Below are 16,910 nucleotides of genomic sequence, written 5' to 3' on the forward strand. Positions count from 1 at the left end.
CTCCATGCCCCCTCCTGGGACATCGAGAAGAGGTAACTCCGAATCCTTACAGAACGATCCATCTGAACAAACCGCGATCCGAAGACAAATAGAAAGAAGAGGGAGTAAGACATCTAATGAATATTACTATTGACGACATGGAATTACACGGAATATCACATCCAGACAGACATGCATAATAAACACAATATATACTTCAGATATAAAAATGCACAATGATGAATGATGTTATAATCTCAGATTATGAGGATCAAAGTCCACAATCTCAATGTATGAATGTTATGCTTGTTTCATCCATCCTTTCACCAATATCCTCCCAATATACTATTCGGAAATAACCAAGAGTACAGGTCCCATAACAAGCCGATTTGAACGCACCGAAATTATTCTTCGCAATGATATATGATCGATCTGTTCCGAGGAACTGTCCATTTCAGGATGGTGTCGTATCAAACACTTTATGAGCATCCCTCTCATTGATCCTGATTGCAAATAGGGGTTGTCAAAGATCGTCTAGTTTGCGCTGTGCGAACTATCTGATCCAACAGAATACCTCATCTAGGAATACAAGAGAGTTTTCTCACCTAGACTCACCCTCGAGACTTTGCTGACGAACCACCGCCATCATTGTCCCTCTCAACATCTCGGGGCTCGTTCGTCTCCCGTAAATTTCATCTCCACTACTTCATTATCCATAATGAGTATGCACACTAACATTAAATATTTTAATCATTATTTTATATGATCAGCCCAACCTAAGAAATCTCCTAGAGAAATGCTTCTTGTGGGACCTGATCTTACGTCAACACGTAAATAGAGGAATAACATCCCTACCACTACGAACCATCGCTGAATCACCCTGGACGACCATATAGTCAAGCCTCTTGCGGTCAGACGACCTCGCTGTGTGGTATCATGTAATCTTTGTTTGGGCATCGCCCTAATCACGACATTACAGTCGGAAACATTGCCCTAAATAGGCGCAAGAACAAATGTACTTGTATAAGTTTGTCAATTTTGGGCACCAGACTCAATCATCTAAGTCATGGTCTTTCCCAAGTGTAAATACACTTCACACCCTCGGGTCTCGTCTTTAACAAAGCAATTCCTTACTTGTATTACTTTCAAGAATTTCATATAGTTATTTACATTTACAACTTCTTGATGGTAAACATGTCATTAGGCTCTCGTATATATGAGAATTATCGTTCAGACGACTTAAAAAGAAGTCATGTCTGTATGGAGCCCTCTCACTCAAGCGAGGGCACATCCGTTTTTGAGGCATTTGTGGCTTAAACGAGAAAACAATCAGTTCTCTTGGTGCCTATTTTAGCTCAAGTGAGAGCTGTCTCGCCTTGAGCTAAAACACTCGTTTTCTCTAGACACTTCTCGCTCAAGCGAGAGTTGTCTTGCTCAAGTGAGAAGAGCCTGAATATCATTTTAATTACTTTTCTCAAGGAAAATATTTCTCATTTATATCACATGTTTTTAAACCTTGAACTTAACATTATCACATACATATAATTCCCATAATAATCATTCAAACATTATAATTCAAGAGTAAACATGGTATTTGCATATATAAACATAACATAAATCGGTATAAGAAATATGGTTGTACTTAATCCAAACAAACAAGCAATTGATTAAGTACAAGCGTTCTTAATACCCAAGGCAACTCCAAACTTGTGAGGGAGTTTGGAGGTCCGGATGCATATTCGGACACCACTTTGTCTCGATGTTTTCTACCTCACCTTAGTGTGTCGGGTCGCAAGGTTCTTTGTTTGCAGGTGAACTTACTTGATCTGATCTCCTCTCGACTCTTCATTACGCCAAAATAACGTTAATTAGTTAACTGACGATAATTATTATACTTACGAAATAACTTTTTACGCGAAGATAAAACTTCCGATTTAAAATGAATTTAATTGTTTTCGTTCATCCGATTCAATGTTGAATATCCTTGAATCATTATTTGTCATTGAAAGTCTTACAATCAAATAACACTTTTTAAAGTAAGATTTTCAATAAAACTTATACCGGAATTATGTCGTAATTCGTGGATAGACATGAGGTTAGTTCCTAGGAAAGAGATGTGGGTCGTAAAGACACCCTTAAATACCAAGTATTTTCTTAGACAGAACCTTTCTAGACATGTATTCCCACTTCATTACATTTTTCCGATAATTCATAAATCTTATTTTTTTTTGTAAATAAAACGTTTTTACTAAAACTAACCTTTTAAAATAAGATCATTAAGCTAGACTTATCCTTTTTTAAATTAAGTCAATTTAAACAAAATCAATACTTTTAAATCAATATTTTTTAAGTAAATCTTACCATTTTAAAGTAAGTTCACTTAACTAAGATTCAACATTTTTAAATCTTTTTACCATCTAAGACTTCATAACACTTTAATTTTATAAAGTCAAGACTTTAAGGTAAATCTCATTATTTCAAGTATACTACTAAAATAAATTTTCTTGAACATCTTAACACCTCCTAATTTTTTAGGAAAAAAACCTCAAGGGTTAGTAAGTGTTATTTTAATAGTCATGAAATAGAATGACTCTTAATTTAATATTTTACACTAAACATCTTTTAGTTATTATTACCAGTGTAAAGTAAGTCAACTAAAATAAATACAACAATTTTTTTATGAACATTTTAATCCCTCCTAATTTTTTAGGAAAAACCTCAAGGGTTAGTAAGTGATAATTTCATAGTCATGAAAATAAATCCTAAGGTAAGACTTTCTACTACTTTAATATCCAAAACTTCATAACACTTTAAGTTTATGAAGTCAAGACTTTAATAAATCATATTTTATCCCAAATCATTATTTTAACTTGGAAATTAAAGAGTAAAATATATTAAACCACTTTTAAAGCATAATACTTTCTAAAAATAAAACATTTTCAACAACAACTCATCAACTTCATAAACTTTCAAGAATAAAATACAAACTTTTCCTAAACACATTAAAGGTTTCTTTGATGTTAAAATCATCACCTTTAAACATATTCAAATACTAACAATAATTTCTAATATTTCCAAACAAATAACTCATCTAACCTTGTCCAAAGATATAGTTTTTCCATCTAAGAACAAGGAAGAAATTTCAAGATTTACAAAGGTCAAAAACTACATAAAGGTTCACATGATTTTATTATCATCCCCTTTAGTTATACCTTCATAAAATACTTAAAGAACAAATATAAACTCTACTTTATGAACAACATAATAAAAACTCATAACTTTCTATGAAGTATGAAAAGAAGATGAAGAAGAAAAAATAAAAGACTACCTTAGTTTGTATAGGAAATTTAGTATAAAAATGAGAGGATGGAGTGAGGTATTTATAGGTTTAGACTAGTATATGTGATGTGTCTAATGGTGGTGGAGTGAGAGGATTTGTTGAGTGATTTAAGGGATTTTGTGTAAGAGAATATGTATTTTTGCTTGTTTAACAAACAATCTTCTTACATGAAAGCGATGTGACCTTTTCGATGATGCATTCTCGATTAAACCATGCCCGAGCATTGTTGGCTAATACTCGGTCGGATATTAAAAATCTCCCGATTTCGGTTTACGGTTAGAACTTCGAAACATGGAATTCGGAGTAAAAATATTTAGAAATGTGTTCGGGACGAACTTGATGTCTATCTTGACTCGAAATAATATTTCGAAGCCAACAGTTCAATCGAAATTCGATTCCGAATTACGGAACTCAAAAACACGTTATTGGGCCTTCGTGCGAATTTGGGCTCGACAACAGTTCAAAAACTTTCCTTCTCAGAAAATGGCGAAAATTTACCATAAAATAGGAAATCACAAAACAAGAGCAACACTCAACTATGGTTTAGTCTAATACAATACCGATTAATTTCTAAAATTAATCGTTGTTACAACATTAAAATTAATCGTTGTTAAACTAAATAATTAATAAAACATATACAGAAAATTCACAGTGTTACAACACTATTGATATTTGTCATATATCACCCTCATTTACAATTAAAAATAATCGTACATTATTATATATTACTCAATAATAATTATAAATTTGAATTGTTATTAAATTTTGATTTTACATCGAATAAAACTGAATTGAGTAGCGTATAAAAAATGAATTGAGTCATGCTCCAGAGTTTAAAATTTTCTTCTATGAAATGATATTTGTTTTGAATTTTGAACTTTCTCTGGAGGCAATTCTGAACATTTCTCCCAGGTTGGTTTACATGTTTGATGGACCTTAATAAAATGTTTACTATAACCAAAATATTTTAAAATTGTGTCAAATGTATTTATCATTTTCAACTCTATCTGTATACCAATTTTAGTCCCTTTAATTTTAATTTGATGAATTTGGTCCATAAATTTCAACGTTTTTGCAAAAATTCACAGATGACAGAACAAAGCCTAACTGAAGTACTCTCCTTTGTTTTTAAATTAAAAAAATTAGAAATATTATTTTTTGCATTGGACAATTGTCAAGAATGTATTTAGATCATTAGGATATGAATGATAAATAAATGTAGAAATATGTCATAGTCTTTAAGAGACTTATTACCTGATCTATCACAAATTAACTTATATTAGATTTTTTACATACACATATTAAACTTGGGTTTCTAAGAAAACAGATAAAGAAATAAACTTTTAAAAAATAAACAGATAAAGAGATTAGACCTAGAAAAACTCCTGTATTTTATATATATTCGACTTATTTAATGCGAAGTAACCTAATATATTTCCATCTTAATAATGAACCACAAGCATAAAGCTAGCCATGACTACTAAGCTGGCAAACCTATTCACTTTATTCAAAATAAAGAGAATATCTCATAGCATCTGGTTTTAACCGAATAAATTTTAATGCCATACATTACTAACCAAAATAAATAATGTATTCAATTTTTATGGAAATTAAATAATGCATTTGTTTTTTATGGAAAATAAATAATGCAATTTTTTATGGAAAATAAATAATGCATTTATTTATGGAAAATAAATAATGCACTTTTTATGGAAAATAAAATGCATTTGTTTTTATGGAAAATAAATAAATAAATTATCATGGAATAAATAATCTATTCTATTAGTCTCTATCATATATCATTTATATTTAATCATTTATGATAACATTTAAATATAATGTAATATAAAAATGTATATATTAAAAGCTTATAAGTTTTATATAATGTAATTGTAACATTACCAATTCATGATCATCATTATTAATTTATTAGAAAAATAATCCAAATAAATAATATAATATATATATAAAAATCTTTATGCTAAAGTGTATAAATATTATTACAATATTTTCACATGATAAATTGTGTTTATATACATAGTTTCCTTGTCCATTTCTTGAAGCTCCATCACATCCTCCAATCATCGATCTCGGCACTCTCTTTTATACTCACCACTCCTTTCTTTCCCTTCCCATTGAGTAACACACACACATACACTCTCTTTCTCTCTTCTCTGAAACCTTCTCGAACCTTCTTCCGTGCCAATGGCCACCACCACTTCCGATAAGATCTCTAGCCTCAAATCCGCCGTCGCCGGATTGAACCAGATCAGGTCCTCTCATTTCTCTAGCCTCAATATCTTTCGTCGTTCTTTATTCTCGTGAAAAGTTGATATCGTTGCGGATAAACGTTCTTCGTGATCTCGAATCGAATTTGATTTTCTTCGTTTTCATTTTTTCTGGATTTTTTTGGATTTGCAGTGAGAATGAGAAGAACGGATTCATCAACCTCGTCTCTCGTTACCTCAGGTGAGTTGCGAATGATGAATCACAAAGATTTTAACGTTCATGCTCGCAATTTCTCTCCATATTCGTTCACCTGTATTCGCTCTTTAACAATAACAATGCTAAGATCTTCTGATGAACTTGATTTGATTTGAATTGTTGTGAATATATTTTGATTGATCTTTTTCTGATGCAGCGGTGAAGCGCAACACGTAGAGTGGAGTAAGATCCAGACGCCAACTGATGAAGTAGTTGTACCTTATGACAGTCTGGCACCACTTCCTGATGGTGATGATCTTCTTGTTCTGTTTGTTTGATTTGGTGGATTTGATATAATTCAATAGATCAATGTTTTTAAATTAATTGAAATTGATGCAGATTCTTCAGAGGTGAAGAATCTCTTGGACAAGCTTGTGGTGCTGAAGCTCAATGGAGGCTTGGGGACAACTATGGGTTGCACTGGCCCAAAGTATGCCCAATCTGATTTGTTTTATTTTTCAGTTTTTTATATGTTTTATTAATATCCTATTTGTTGCCTGCTATGATTCTGATCGGACAGATCCATTTTGTAAATCTTAATAGTGCTGAATCTCTTATATCTTTGACAAACTGAATGAAAAAAATGTAACATGCCTTGAGACTTTTAAACTAACCATTTATTTATTAGCGAAAAGAAGAAAATTGTAAATTGATGTCACTATTTGAGTTCACGACCATATCCTTAGCATTGTCCTTCTGTATGTAAGCCTTAGTTTGTATTTGTAAATTTAATAATGCAGATCTGTCATTGAAGTTCGTGATGGCTTGACATTTCTTGATTTAATTGTCATTCAGATTGAGGTTATTTTTCTATCCTTCCTTTGCTCGGCCTTTATTTTGTTTTCCCACATTGCGGTCTTTCCACTGATAGCTTAAGTCCTTGTAGAATCTCAATAACAAATATGGAAGCAATGTTCCTTTGCTTTTGATGAACTCATTCAACACTCATGATGACACTCAAAAGGTACCCGAGCTTTACATTTTATCCCCTTGGTTGGGTAGAATTATAGGCAGAATTTGCATGTATACTAACAACAAATGACTGTTTTTAGATTGTTGAAAAATATACAAACTCGAATGTTGAGATTCATACTTTTAACCAGGTTTGTTCCTCTGATTTCTTGCATAGTGCATTATGTGTTTTATAGACTTTGGGCTATAATTTGTTTGATAATTTATTTTACAAACTCAATTTTTTGCAGAGCCAATACCCCCGACTTGTTGTTGATGACTTTTTGCCATTGCCATCGAAAGGGCAGACTGGCAAGGATGGGTGGTATGACTTCACTTCTGTATTTTGCCTTTGGCTGTATAGCATTGACTTAACTATTTTCACAAGAACTGTGCAGTTTTTATTTTTTAATTAAGTTCAGCACTGTTATGGTGGATATGTCAACATACTCATCTTAAAGGAATTTGTAGTAATCTTCATGAAAAAAATTCAAGTGAATGATATTTTACCACTTCAAAGCTCCTAACATAGTTTAGACGTTAGAGCATCCTATGCATCACCATGCCGTTGTGAATGTAGGAAGTTCTTCAATGCTGACTTCTTTCAGTATACCTCAACCAATAGCATGTGCAATTGTGAGAATTATAGCCCGTCTGATAGACACTGGTATCAATTGTAAGAAAAATAGAAGAATAGATGAAAAGAAAAGGCCCTAACCCACAATCTGAGTGATTTGTGGTAGGGTTCTAACTTGTTTATTAGGTAGCAGTTGATACTGCAGAAATAGTTGCAAGATTACACTTTAGATCCCACGATCCCCTCTGGTTCCACAACCAGTGCCCTTTACTGACTTTTTCCTATCTTCCAATAACTACCACTACCCCTTTTATAGCTAATCATTACAGTTAACTAACTAACTAACTGTTACAAAGAGAAAGTGGTTACCAACTACCATTTAACTACATTTCTCTTACCCCTTGTATACACGTGCTTAATATAAGGCTTAGGAATAGCCCTAGCCTTATCAATACCCTCCCCTAAGAGAACTAACTTGTCCTCAAGTTGGAAATTGGGAAATCTCTCTTGTAACACAGCTGCTTCTTCCTAAGTGCTGTCATGAATTGGGAGATCTTGCCATTTAACCAACACTTCCACATTTCCTTGCTCATCTTCTCTACTGTTGAGAACTCCTTCTGGATTGACCTCCAATTCTAACTCTTCATTCATCATGGAAGACAGAGGTTGAGGCTGTTGGTTGGGTTTTAAAGCCTTCTTCAAGAGAGACACATGGAATACAGGGTGAATCCTTGCATGACTTGGCAATGCCAGCTTATAAGCAACAGCCCCCACTCTGCTGATTACTTGATAGGGACCATAAAACCTTGGAGCTAACTTAGCATAGGGTCTGCTAGCCAATGATTTGAGCTTGTAAGACTGTAGTTTAAGATACACCCAATCCCCCTCTGCAAATTCTACAAATCTTCTATGCCTGTCAGCTTGCTGCTTCATGATGTTTTGGGCCCTTACTAGATTCTGCTTCAATTCCTCTAGAATCATGTCCCTTTGATCAAACAATTGATTCACCTCCTCCACTCCGGATGGAATAGCCCCTGCCTTAAGCAGTGTAGGAGCTTCCCTCCCATATAGGGCCTTAAAAGGTGTCATTCCAGCAGAGCTATTGTAATTTGTGTTAAACCAAAACTCAGCCCAATGTAACCATTCAACCCACTGTCTAGGCCTAGGACTTACAAAGCATTTGAGATAGGTTTCTAGGCACCTATTAGCCACTTCAGTCTGTCCATCTGTCTGTGGGTGGTATGAAGTGCTAAGTTTCAGCTTGGTGCCAGCCAATCTGAATAATTCTTTCCAAAACTGGCTTAAAAATAAGGGGTCTCTATCAAACACTATGGATGAAGGGAATCCATGTAATCTGACTACCTCTTTTAAGAAAACCAAGGCCACTTCTTTGGCTGAATAAGGATGTCCCAAAGGAAAGATGTGAACATACTTAGATAACCTATCCACCACCACAAAAATAGTGTCCTTGCCCTTCACCTTAAGCAACCCTCCTATGAAGTCCATAGCTATATCCATCCAAACCTGTTGAGGGATAGGTAAGAGTTGGATCAAACCTGCTGGAGCCAATGTGGAATATTTGTTTCTCTGGCACACCACACAATCTTCTACGAAACTCTTGATATCTGACTTCATTCCCTCCCAAAACAGAAAACTAGCAATCTTTTTGTAGGTTCTGAAAATCCCAGAGTGTCCCCCCCATTGGTGTTTCATGAGATTCAGCCACAATAATAGGAATTCGGTTGGATGTCTTTGATAGAACCAACCTTCCCTTATAATAGAGTATCCCCTTCTTCAATTCAAAGGCAGGATGAGAACTAGGAGAAACAACCAGATCTTGAATAACCTTTAACCACTTGGAGTCTTGCTGTAATTCCTGATTCCAATTGTCCACTTCTTCACTGGTTAGTAGAGATATAGCAGAGTACATTAATCTCCTTGAGAGAGCATCTGCTACAGAATTTTCATGCCCAGGTTTATACTTAATTTCAAAGTCTAGACCCACCAACTTCACTGCCCATTTAAACTGCTCATTTGTAAACAACCTCTGCTTAGTTAAAAATTTCAAGCTCTGCTGATCTGTTTTGATGACAAAATGCCTTCCTAACAGATAGTGCCTCCATTTTTGGATGGCTTGGACCAAAGCCATGAGTTCTCTCTCGTATACTGACTTTTGCTGAGCCCTAGGAGATAAACCCTGGCTCCAGAAAGCTAGGGGCCTCCCACCTTGCATCAAGACAGCCCCTAAGCCCTTGCTTGAGGCATCTGTCTCCACCACAAACTCTTTAGTAAAGTCAGGAATTGCTAACAGGGGTAAGTCTACCATGGCTGCCTTCAACTTCTCAAAAGCTTGGGTAGTTTCTGTAGTCCAAGAAAAACTGTCCTTCTTGAGTAAGTCAATGAGTGGTTTGGCCATTTTCCCGTAGTCCTTGACAAACTTCCTATAATACCCTGTTAGGCCTAGAAACCCCCTTAAGCCTTTAATATTAGTAGGTTGAGGCCAAGTCTACATACTCTCAACCTTGGATAAATCTGCAGCCACTCCCTTCCCAGAAATAACATGCCCCAAATACTCAATACTCTGCTGGCCAAAGCTGCATTTTTACTGATTTGCCTTTAGAGAATGTTGAATCAACAAAGCCAAGACTGATTGTAAGTGTTGCACATGAGAGAGTAAATCAGAACTGTACACTAGTATATCATCAAAGAATACTAGGGTAAATTTCCTCAAGTAGGGTCTCAAAATTTCATTCATGAGGGCTTGAAAAGTTGAGGGGGCATTAGTCAGCCCAAAGGGCATGACCAAGAACTCATAATGCCCCTCATGAGTCCTAAAGGCAGTCTTTTCTACATCTCCCTCCCTCATCTAGTAATTCATCCACCAGAGGGATAGGGAATTTGTTGGGGATTGTGACCTTATTGAGAGCCCTATAATCTACACAGAACCTCCATCCTCCATCTTTTTTCTTCACCAATATGATAGGACTTGAGTAGGGGCTTATGCTGGATCTGATCACCCCAGCTTCCATCATTTCAACAACCAACCTTTCTATTTTTGCCTTCTGATAATGAGGGTACCTATATGGCCTGAGGTTGGGCACCTCTGCTCCCTCTTTTAGGTGGATAGCATGATCTTGTCTCCTAGCTGGTGGCAGTCCCTGTGGATCCTGAAACACCTCTTCATACTGTTGCAACACACTCTGTATTTCCTCTGGCACAACTTCCTCAATTCTGGCATGAGGTTTGGGGTCACACTGAACTAGCAATCCTTCTCCCTCCTTCAATAGAACCTGCATGAGGGCTCCCAAGGACAACTCTGTTTTAGTTAATGCTGGGTCACCCACCAATGTGATTGTTGAGTCCCCCTTCTTCACACTTAAGATCATCTTCCCAAAGTCAGCCTTGATTTCTCCCAGATCTGCTAACCAACGAATTCCCAAGACTAGGTCCACCCCCTTTAGACCAAATAAGTAAAAGTCTTGGACCACCTCTAGGTCTTGAAGATTCAATCTGAGTTGAGTACATTTGCCTTGGCACCTCACTTGATGACCATCTCCCACCTCCACTACATAAGTTTTAGTCATCTCTACCTTCAACTTCAACCTATCCACTACGTCCCCCACAATGAAGTTGTGGGATGCTCCACAATCTATCATGATTACCACTGGAGTATTTCTGAGAGTTCCCCTCATCTTCCAGGATTTAGTAGAAGTCAGCCCCTTCATAGAGTAAAGTGAGAGTTGTAGAGAATTTAAGGCTTTTTGCTCCTCTCCCCCTTCCATGCCTCCATCAGTATCCTCTTCATCAGCCATGATTATCATCCCCAATTGCCTCTGTTTGCACACATGATCCCTGGTGAAGGGTTCATCACATCTGAAGCATAGGCCCTTTTCCCTCTTCTTTTTCATTTCCCCACTAGTGAGCCTTCTATAGTTCCCCCTGAATTTAGAACTCTCAGCTTCCTGACCAGATCTGTTGTTACTCCCTGTACCTTCCCCAACTGTCCCTTCTCTTCTGTTATTGCTGGTTGTTGAGTTTTCCACAGAGACCACCCTATTATAAGGATGCCCTTTGTAAGAACTTCCAGCTCTGCTTGAACTCGCCCCAATCTTTCTATTCATTACCATATTTTTCTACTCAATAAGAATAGCCTTTTTAATGATTTCAGATAGAGTTTCCAATTCATACAATTTCACTTCCACCCTTATCTCTTCTTTCAACCCATTTAAAAAAATACCCCTAACAAAGTCTTTGTTAACCTCTTGCAATGCCCCTGCGTATTTTTCAAATTCCTCAACATACGCTTCTACGGTTCCTTCTTGTTTTAAGGATAATAGCAATTCGAAGGGGTTTTGTACCATAGAGGGTTGAAAACGTCTTACCACTGCGAGTTTGAAACTGTCCCAGGTTGGAGTTGGGTTACAACGTCCCCACCACTGAAACCAACTCAGAGCCTTGCCCTCAAGGGCCACTGTGGTGGCTTGCATCCTTTCCTCCTCTGTTACAGCTCTCAAGGCGAAATACCTCTCCAACCTTTGCACCCACCCATACGCATCCTCTCCCAGAAAAATGGGTATCTCGAGTTTACGCCATTTGTCTTGCGTTGGACGAGTTCTATGACTTTCTACCTCCTCTTCATTTTCGCTGCCTACCCCCACAGAGTCGTCTCCTGTGGAAATGCCCAGCTTCATCGCAATTGCCTCCATTATGTTTTCAGTTTTCTTGGTACGTGCCTCGTTGAGCTCGAGGCGTAGACGTATTGCTTCCCGTTCTTGTCGCATCTCATCCCTTTCTTGCACCCAACTATCATTCTCCTTGGCCATCCTTCTAGTAGATACCATGCGCAGAACACAACGACGATGGTGGTAGTCCCTCCCCCTCAGGCACCAGAAACGGTGCTCTGATACCAGTGATAGACACTGGTATCAATTGTAAGAAAAATAGAAGAATAGATGAAAAGAAAAGCCCCTAACCCACAATCTGAGTGATTTGTGGTAGGGTTCTAACTTGTTTATTAGGTAGCAGTTGATACTGCAGAAATAGTTGCAAGATTACACTTTAGATCCCACGATCCCCTCTGGTTCCACAACCAGTGCCCTTTACTGACTTTTTCCTATCTTCCAATAACTACCACTACCCCTTTTATAGCTAATCATTACAGTTAACTAACTAACTAACTGTTACAAAGAGAAAGTGGTTACCAACTACCATTTAACTACATTTCTCTTACCCCTTGTATACACATGCTTAATATAAGGCTTAGGAATAGCCCTAGCCTTATCACCGTCTTTGGTCTGTGCCCTGGTTATTATTACCAAATGTGGCTTAACAGATGGTTGTTTGGGATATTCAATATTGTTGTAAATAAAAAATGATTCATTCTGAAAATTTACATAATAAACATGTTAGTACTTATCTGTAAAAGTCTTGTTCTTATACTAATTAAGAGGGAGAAAAAGGTATAACATTTGCTTTTATTTGAGAAATCTAGTCAGAATCTCAATGAAGCACAATGACTGTTTCTGACTATGAACCAAAGGTTCTCGGCAGTCAGTTATTCCCTTTCAAGTTTTGTTCAAGTGGCAAAATTAAGACAGATACAAGATTCGTTATATTAATCTATAATTTTAAGTAAGGCCAATTCCTCTATCAATTTAGCCTTTTGGATAACCAACACTTCCTTGGCTTTAAATTTCGTTCACGGGCAATTATGCACCTTTTGAGGCTCAGTGAGTTCGACATCCTAATGGAGATTCTTATTTCTGGTATGTATATGACATTTGTCATTCACTTAGATCCTGTGTCAGCCATCTTGGAGATAAACAATCTGGAATTTTGGATGTGATTTTCTTGTCATGCTTTGGGAAACATTGATAGTTTGCATAGGTTGTTTTCATATTCCTTGAACCTTTGTGGTCAGAAGTTTTATGCATGCCATGACTCTCAGGTTTTTTGGAGTTTCGCCCCAGTTATGTATGATGGGACACAGTAAGTCACGTAGTTTTGACATACAATAAATCACTATCTAAGATTAATTCACATGATTAACATGTCTTTGACCCAAATACTATCATATTATGAATTTATGATTATGACATTATCTCAGAAGTGGTACCTTTATTTCGTTGTTTGTAACCTGGAAAATGTTACAAGTGTGAAGTGCTCATTAGTCAGGCTAGTAGAAACTATAATCTTGAGCCTGTCTCTGCTAATAGACTTCCATGTTTGGCTTATGAGTAATTCCTTCATGCATAGGTACCCTCCTGGCCATGGGGATGTCTTCCCATCGTTGTTGAACAGTGGCAAACTTGATGCTCTATTATCTAAGGTTGACAACTGAACTTATTCTATTTCTAGTTGGACTTTGTCTTTCATTTTAAATTTTTTCAGTCATTGCCATGACTAATTTCTTTTCCTTTTTTGTTCTCTTACAGGGTAAGGAGTACGTGTTTGTTGCCAATTCAGATAACTTGGGTGCTATAGTTGACTTGAGTATCCTTATCTAAGTTTCATTTCCCCCCTATTATTATTAGCTGTATTGCTTGTTAGATATATTTAAAAACTGTATCTTTAGTGCCATCAGTATCCTTGACTGGTTAATTTAGAAATCTTAAATCATTTGATCCAGAACAAGAATGAATACTGTATGGAGGTAAACAAAGATGGCTTTTATAGAGAAACTGACTTTTTGCTCTAGACTTAGAATATATTTCTTTTTTCATGATTTTTATGCAGGTGACTCCCAAGACATTGGCTGATGTGAAGGGTGGCACCCTGATTTCTTATGAAGGAAGGGTTCAGGCATGTATCTATTGCTGATCTCATTTCTTAACCAACATTTATCTGCTTATATCAAATTGTTTTAGTCTGTCTTTTTAAGCTTGTTTCTATACAATATATTCAACCCACTGTTTTTATCCCAAAGGAAAAATATTCCATGGAAGGTTCAACAGTAGTCCTACTCCCCCCTCTTTGGTTTCCGTCCCATAAAAGAGAAATAAGACCAATTAGAATCTTACAAAGAGCATTGTTAATGAATGACATTTATTCTTGGATTATTTAATGCAGCTCCTGGAAATTGCCCAAGTCCCAGATGAACATGTAAGCTACTAATTCTGTCTCTTATTCTTTCTTGAACCATTGCCATCTGCCAAGTGTAGGCATTTATTTTTAGTTAATTATTTGGTTATTTATGGAAATATAATGTTATGATGATTAGGGAACATGATTAATTTTGTGATTATTTATATAGGGGCTGAGTAGCTATTTTTAATGGTGCAATCAAGAATATTTAAGTTGAATTGATGTTAATTTGTGGCTGGATACTTGTTTGACTGGAAATCTCATGCCTATGGCTAACTATTTTTATAATAAAAAAAGAAAAGAAAAAATACGCTTATGTGTTCTTTTATGGTATAACATTTATAACTTTTGCATGGTATGATTCATACCTTTGGAAATAGAGTGAAAGGTAAGTGGTATGATTTTAAAAACATGCTTTTACAATTTTCTGTTGGTTTATTTGTTACAACTACCGTAAGAATTAACAAAGAGGATAAAGAATTTGCAGCATTTTTGCATGGTTAATAATAAGAGGCTACTCAACATTCCCTTTTCCCATCAATTTACCTTCCTCAGAGTGTTTACTTGATAAGAGTGTAAATAATTTTTTAACCATAGTCTTTCATATTTGTTCATACTTTATGGCTACCATAACATGCTTGTACATGGCAGTAAGCCTTGAACCACTTCAATAGAGAATTTGCTAATTATGTCATTCACATGTGATCCTTTCTTTTATGCAGGTTAATGAATTCAAATCAATAGAGAAGTTCAAAATTTTCAACACAAACAATTTGTAAGTTTTGGTGGGTACTGTCCACGCTGTTTTGGATTATATACACATGGCATATTGAAAATATATACTCTACAGATGGGTGAACCTAAAAGCAGTTAAAAGGCTTGTTGAAACTGATGCTCTTAAGATGGAGATTATTCCCAATCCAAAGGTACAGATTTGTCATTTTCAATTAATAGGCATAGATGTCTTCGCACTCAGTTTTTCTTTGATTGGGTTGTTTATTGTGGGTTAGTTGTTAGACTCTGACTTTCAGTAGGAAAATTGCTGACAATTTGTTTTTGGATTTTAGGAAGTTGATGGAGTAAAAGTTCTTCAGCTAGAAACTGCAGCTGGCGCAGCAATAAGGGTACCTAATGTTTATTTACATGATCCTAAAATGTTAATGCTGAACCTATGTTCTACTTCCTTAATTTCATATCCTTTTTAAACAGTTCTTTGACAAGGCTATTGGAAATAATGTGCCTCGATCTCGCTTCCTTCCTGTAAAAGCAACATCAGATTTGCTTCTTGTCCAGGTTATAAGCTTTTTGTGATTCAAGTTTTGAGAACTTGACTGGTTATATGATTAGTCTTTTGCTTAACATAATGCGTTGTTTTGCAGTCGGACCTCTACACTTTGCAGGATGGATTTGTTGCTAGGAACTCAGCTAGGGCAAATCCTGAGAACCCTTCTATTGAACTAGGACCGGAGTTTAAGAAGGTTAAGATTTATATGACTGATTACTTTCTTAGATGGTGAGCTTGATATTAATTTTCTGAGTGTTTCACAGGTTAGCAACTTCTTGAGTAGGTTCAAGTCAATCCCTAGTATCATTGAGCTTGATAACCTAAAAGTGGCAGGCGATGTATGGTTTGGAGCTGGCATTACCCTCAAGGTTTGTGATTTAATCCTTACATATGTCTAATCTTTTCTTAAATTTTTATGTTTCATTCTGTGTCGGAATGATTTTGGTTACTTTTTGGGTAAATAGAAATGCTCACTGTTACCTTTAACATAAGAATCATACAATTTAACGGTTTAATGTTATCTTCCACAATTATAAGCTGTGAATGCTAGAAAACTTAGTACTTCCTCTTCTAAAGGCTTCCCATGATATCCAAATTGACCCTGAAGACTTTTGAGGAGGTTCCTGTTTCATATTGACATATTCTGCCTTCATCTTTCAAATGCCATCAAAATAGTTAAAAGCTTATAATATTATTATTTTGGGTTTTGCCCTTTTGACATATGTTGTCTATCTGGTGCTTTTAACAGGGAAAAGTAAGTATCGTGGCAAAACCTGGTGCAAAGTTGGAAATACCTGACGGAGCTGTGATTGCAAACAAGGTATTTTATTTTAGCATACATATGAACCTTATTTATAAGCGTGAGGTATTCATTCTAAGGAGACCTAAAGCTTGAATTATTATGTGTAGGAAATTAATGGACCAGAGGACCTGTGAGGAAGCTGATGAATTTGAAATGTTTCTGGCTGTATGCAATCTTCACAGTCTTTCTGCTTTTCAAGTTTGATAGGAAAATAATAAGAAGACGGTTTTTGTTGAGCCTAGTCTATTATATGGAGCCTAGTTATATTGTGATATTTTATTGAACACATTTAACATGGACCCAAGGACTATTATGTTTGTCGCCGTATCTTATTAAGCTTTTACGCCTTTGTGTAGAATAAAAGACAAAAAAAGAGTAAGTAACTGTTATCCGCCACTTTCTATGTTCA

The 16,910-nt window shown here is 35.9% G+C and overlaps 1 protein-coding gene across 1 annotated transcript; it reads left to right on the forward strand.

The window, feature by feature from the left end:
- Window positions 5,378-16,713, forward strand: LOC109345157 (UTP--glucose-1-phosphate uridylyltransferase-like). Its single transcript, XM_019583980.1, has 21 exons — window positions 5,378-5,592; window positions 5,741-5,788; window positions 5,961-6,052; window positions 6,143-6,233; window positions 6,544-6,604; window positions 6,690-6,767; window positions 6,856-6,906; window positions 7,006-7,079; window positions 13,587-13,659; window positions 13,766-13,823; window positions 13,937-13,983; window positions 14,067-14,132; window positions 14,400-14,432; window positions 15,137-15,189; window positions 15,265-15,340; window positions 15,482-15,538; window positions 15,624-15,707; window positions 15,794-15,892; window positions 15,963-16,067; window positions 16,448-16,519; window positions 16,609-16,713. Exons 1-21 carry the CDS (start codon window positions 5,525-5,527, stop codon window positions 16,633-16,635), a joined length of 1,413 nt encoding a protein of 470 aa, XP_019439525.1. The 5' UTR covers window positions 5,378-5,524; the 3' UTR covers window positions 16,636-16,713.

The sequence above is a fragment of the Lupinus angustifolius genome, chromosome LG04, assembly GCF_001865875.1.
Source record: "Lupinus angustifolius cultivar Tanjil chromosome LG04, LupAngTanjil_v1.0, whole genome shotgun sequence".
NCBI lineage: Eukaryota > Viridiplantae > Streptophyta > Magnoliopsida > Fabales > Fabaceae > Lupinus > Lupinus angustifolius.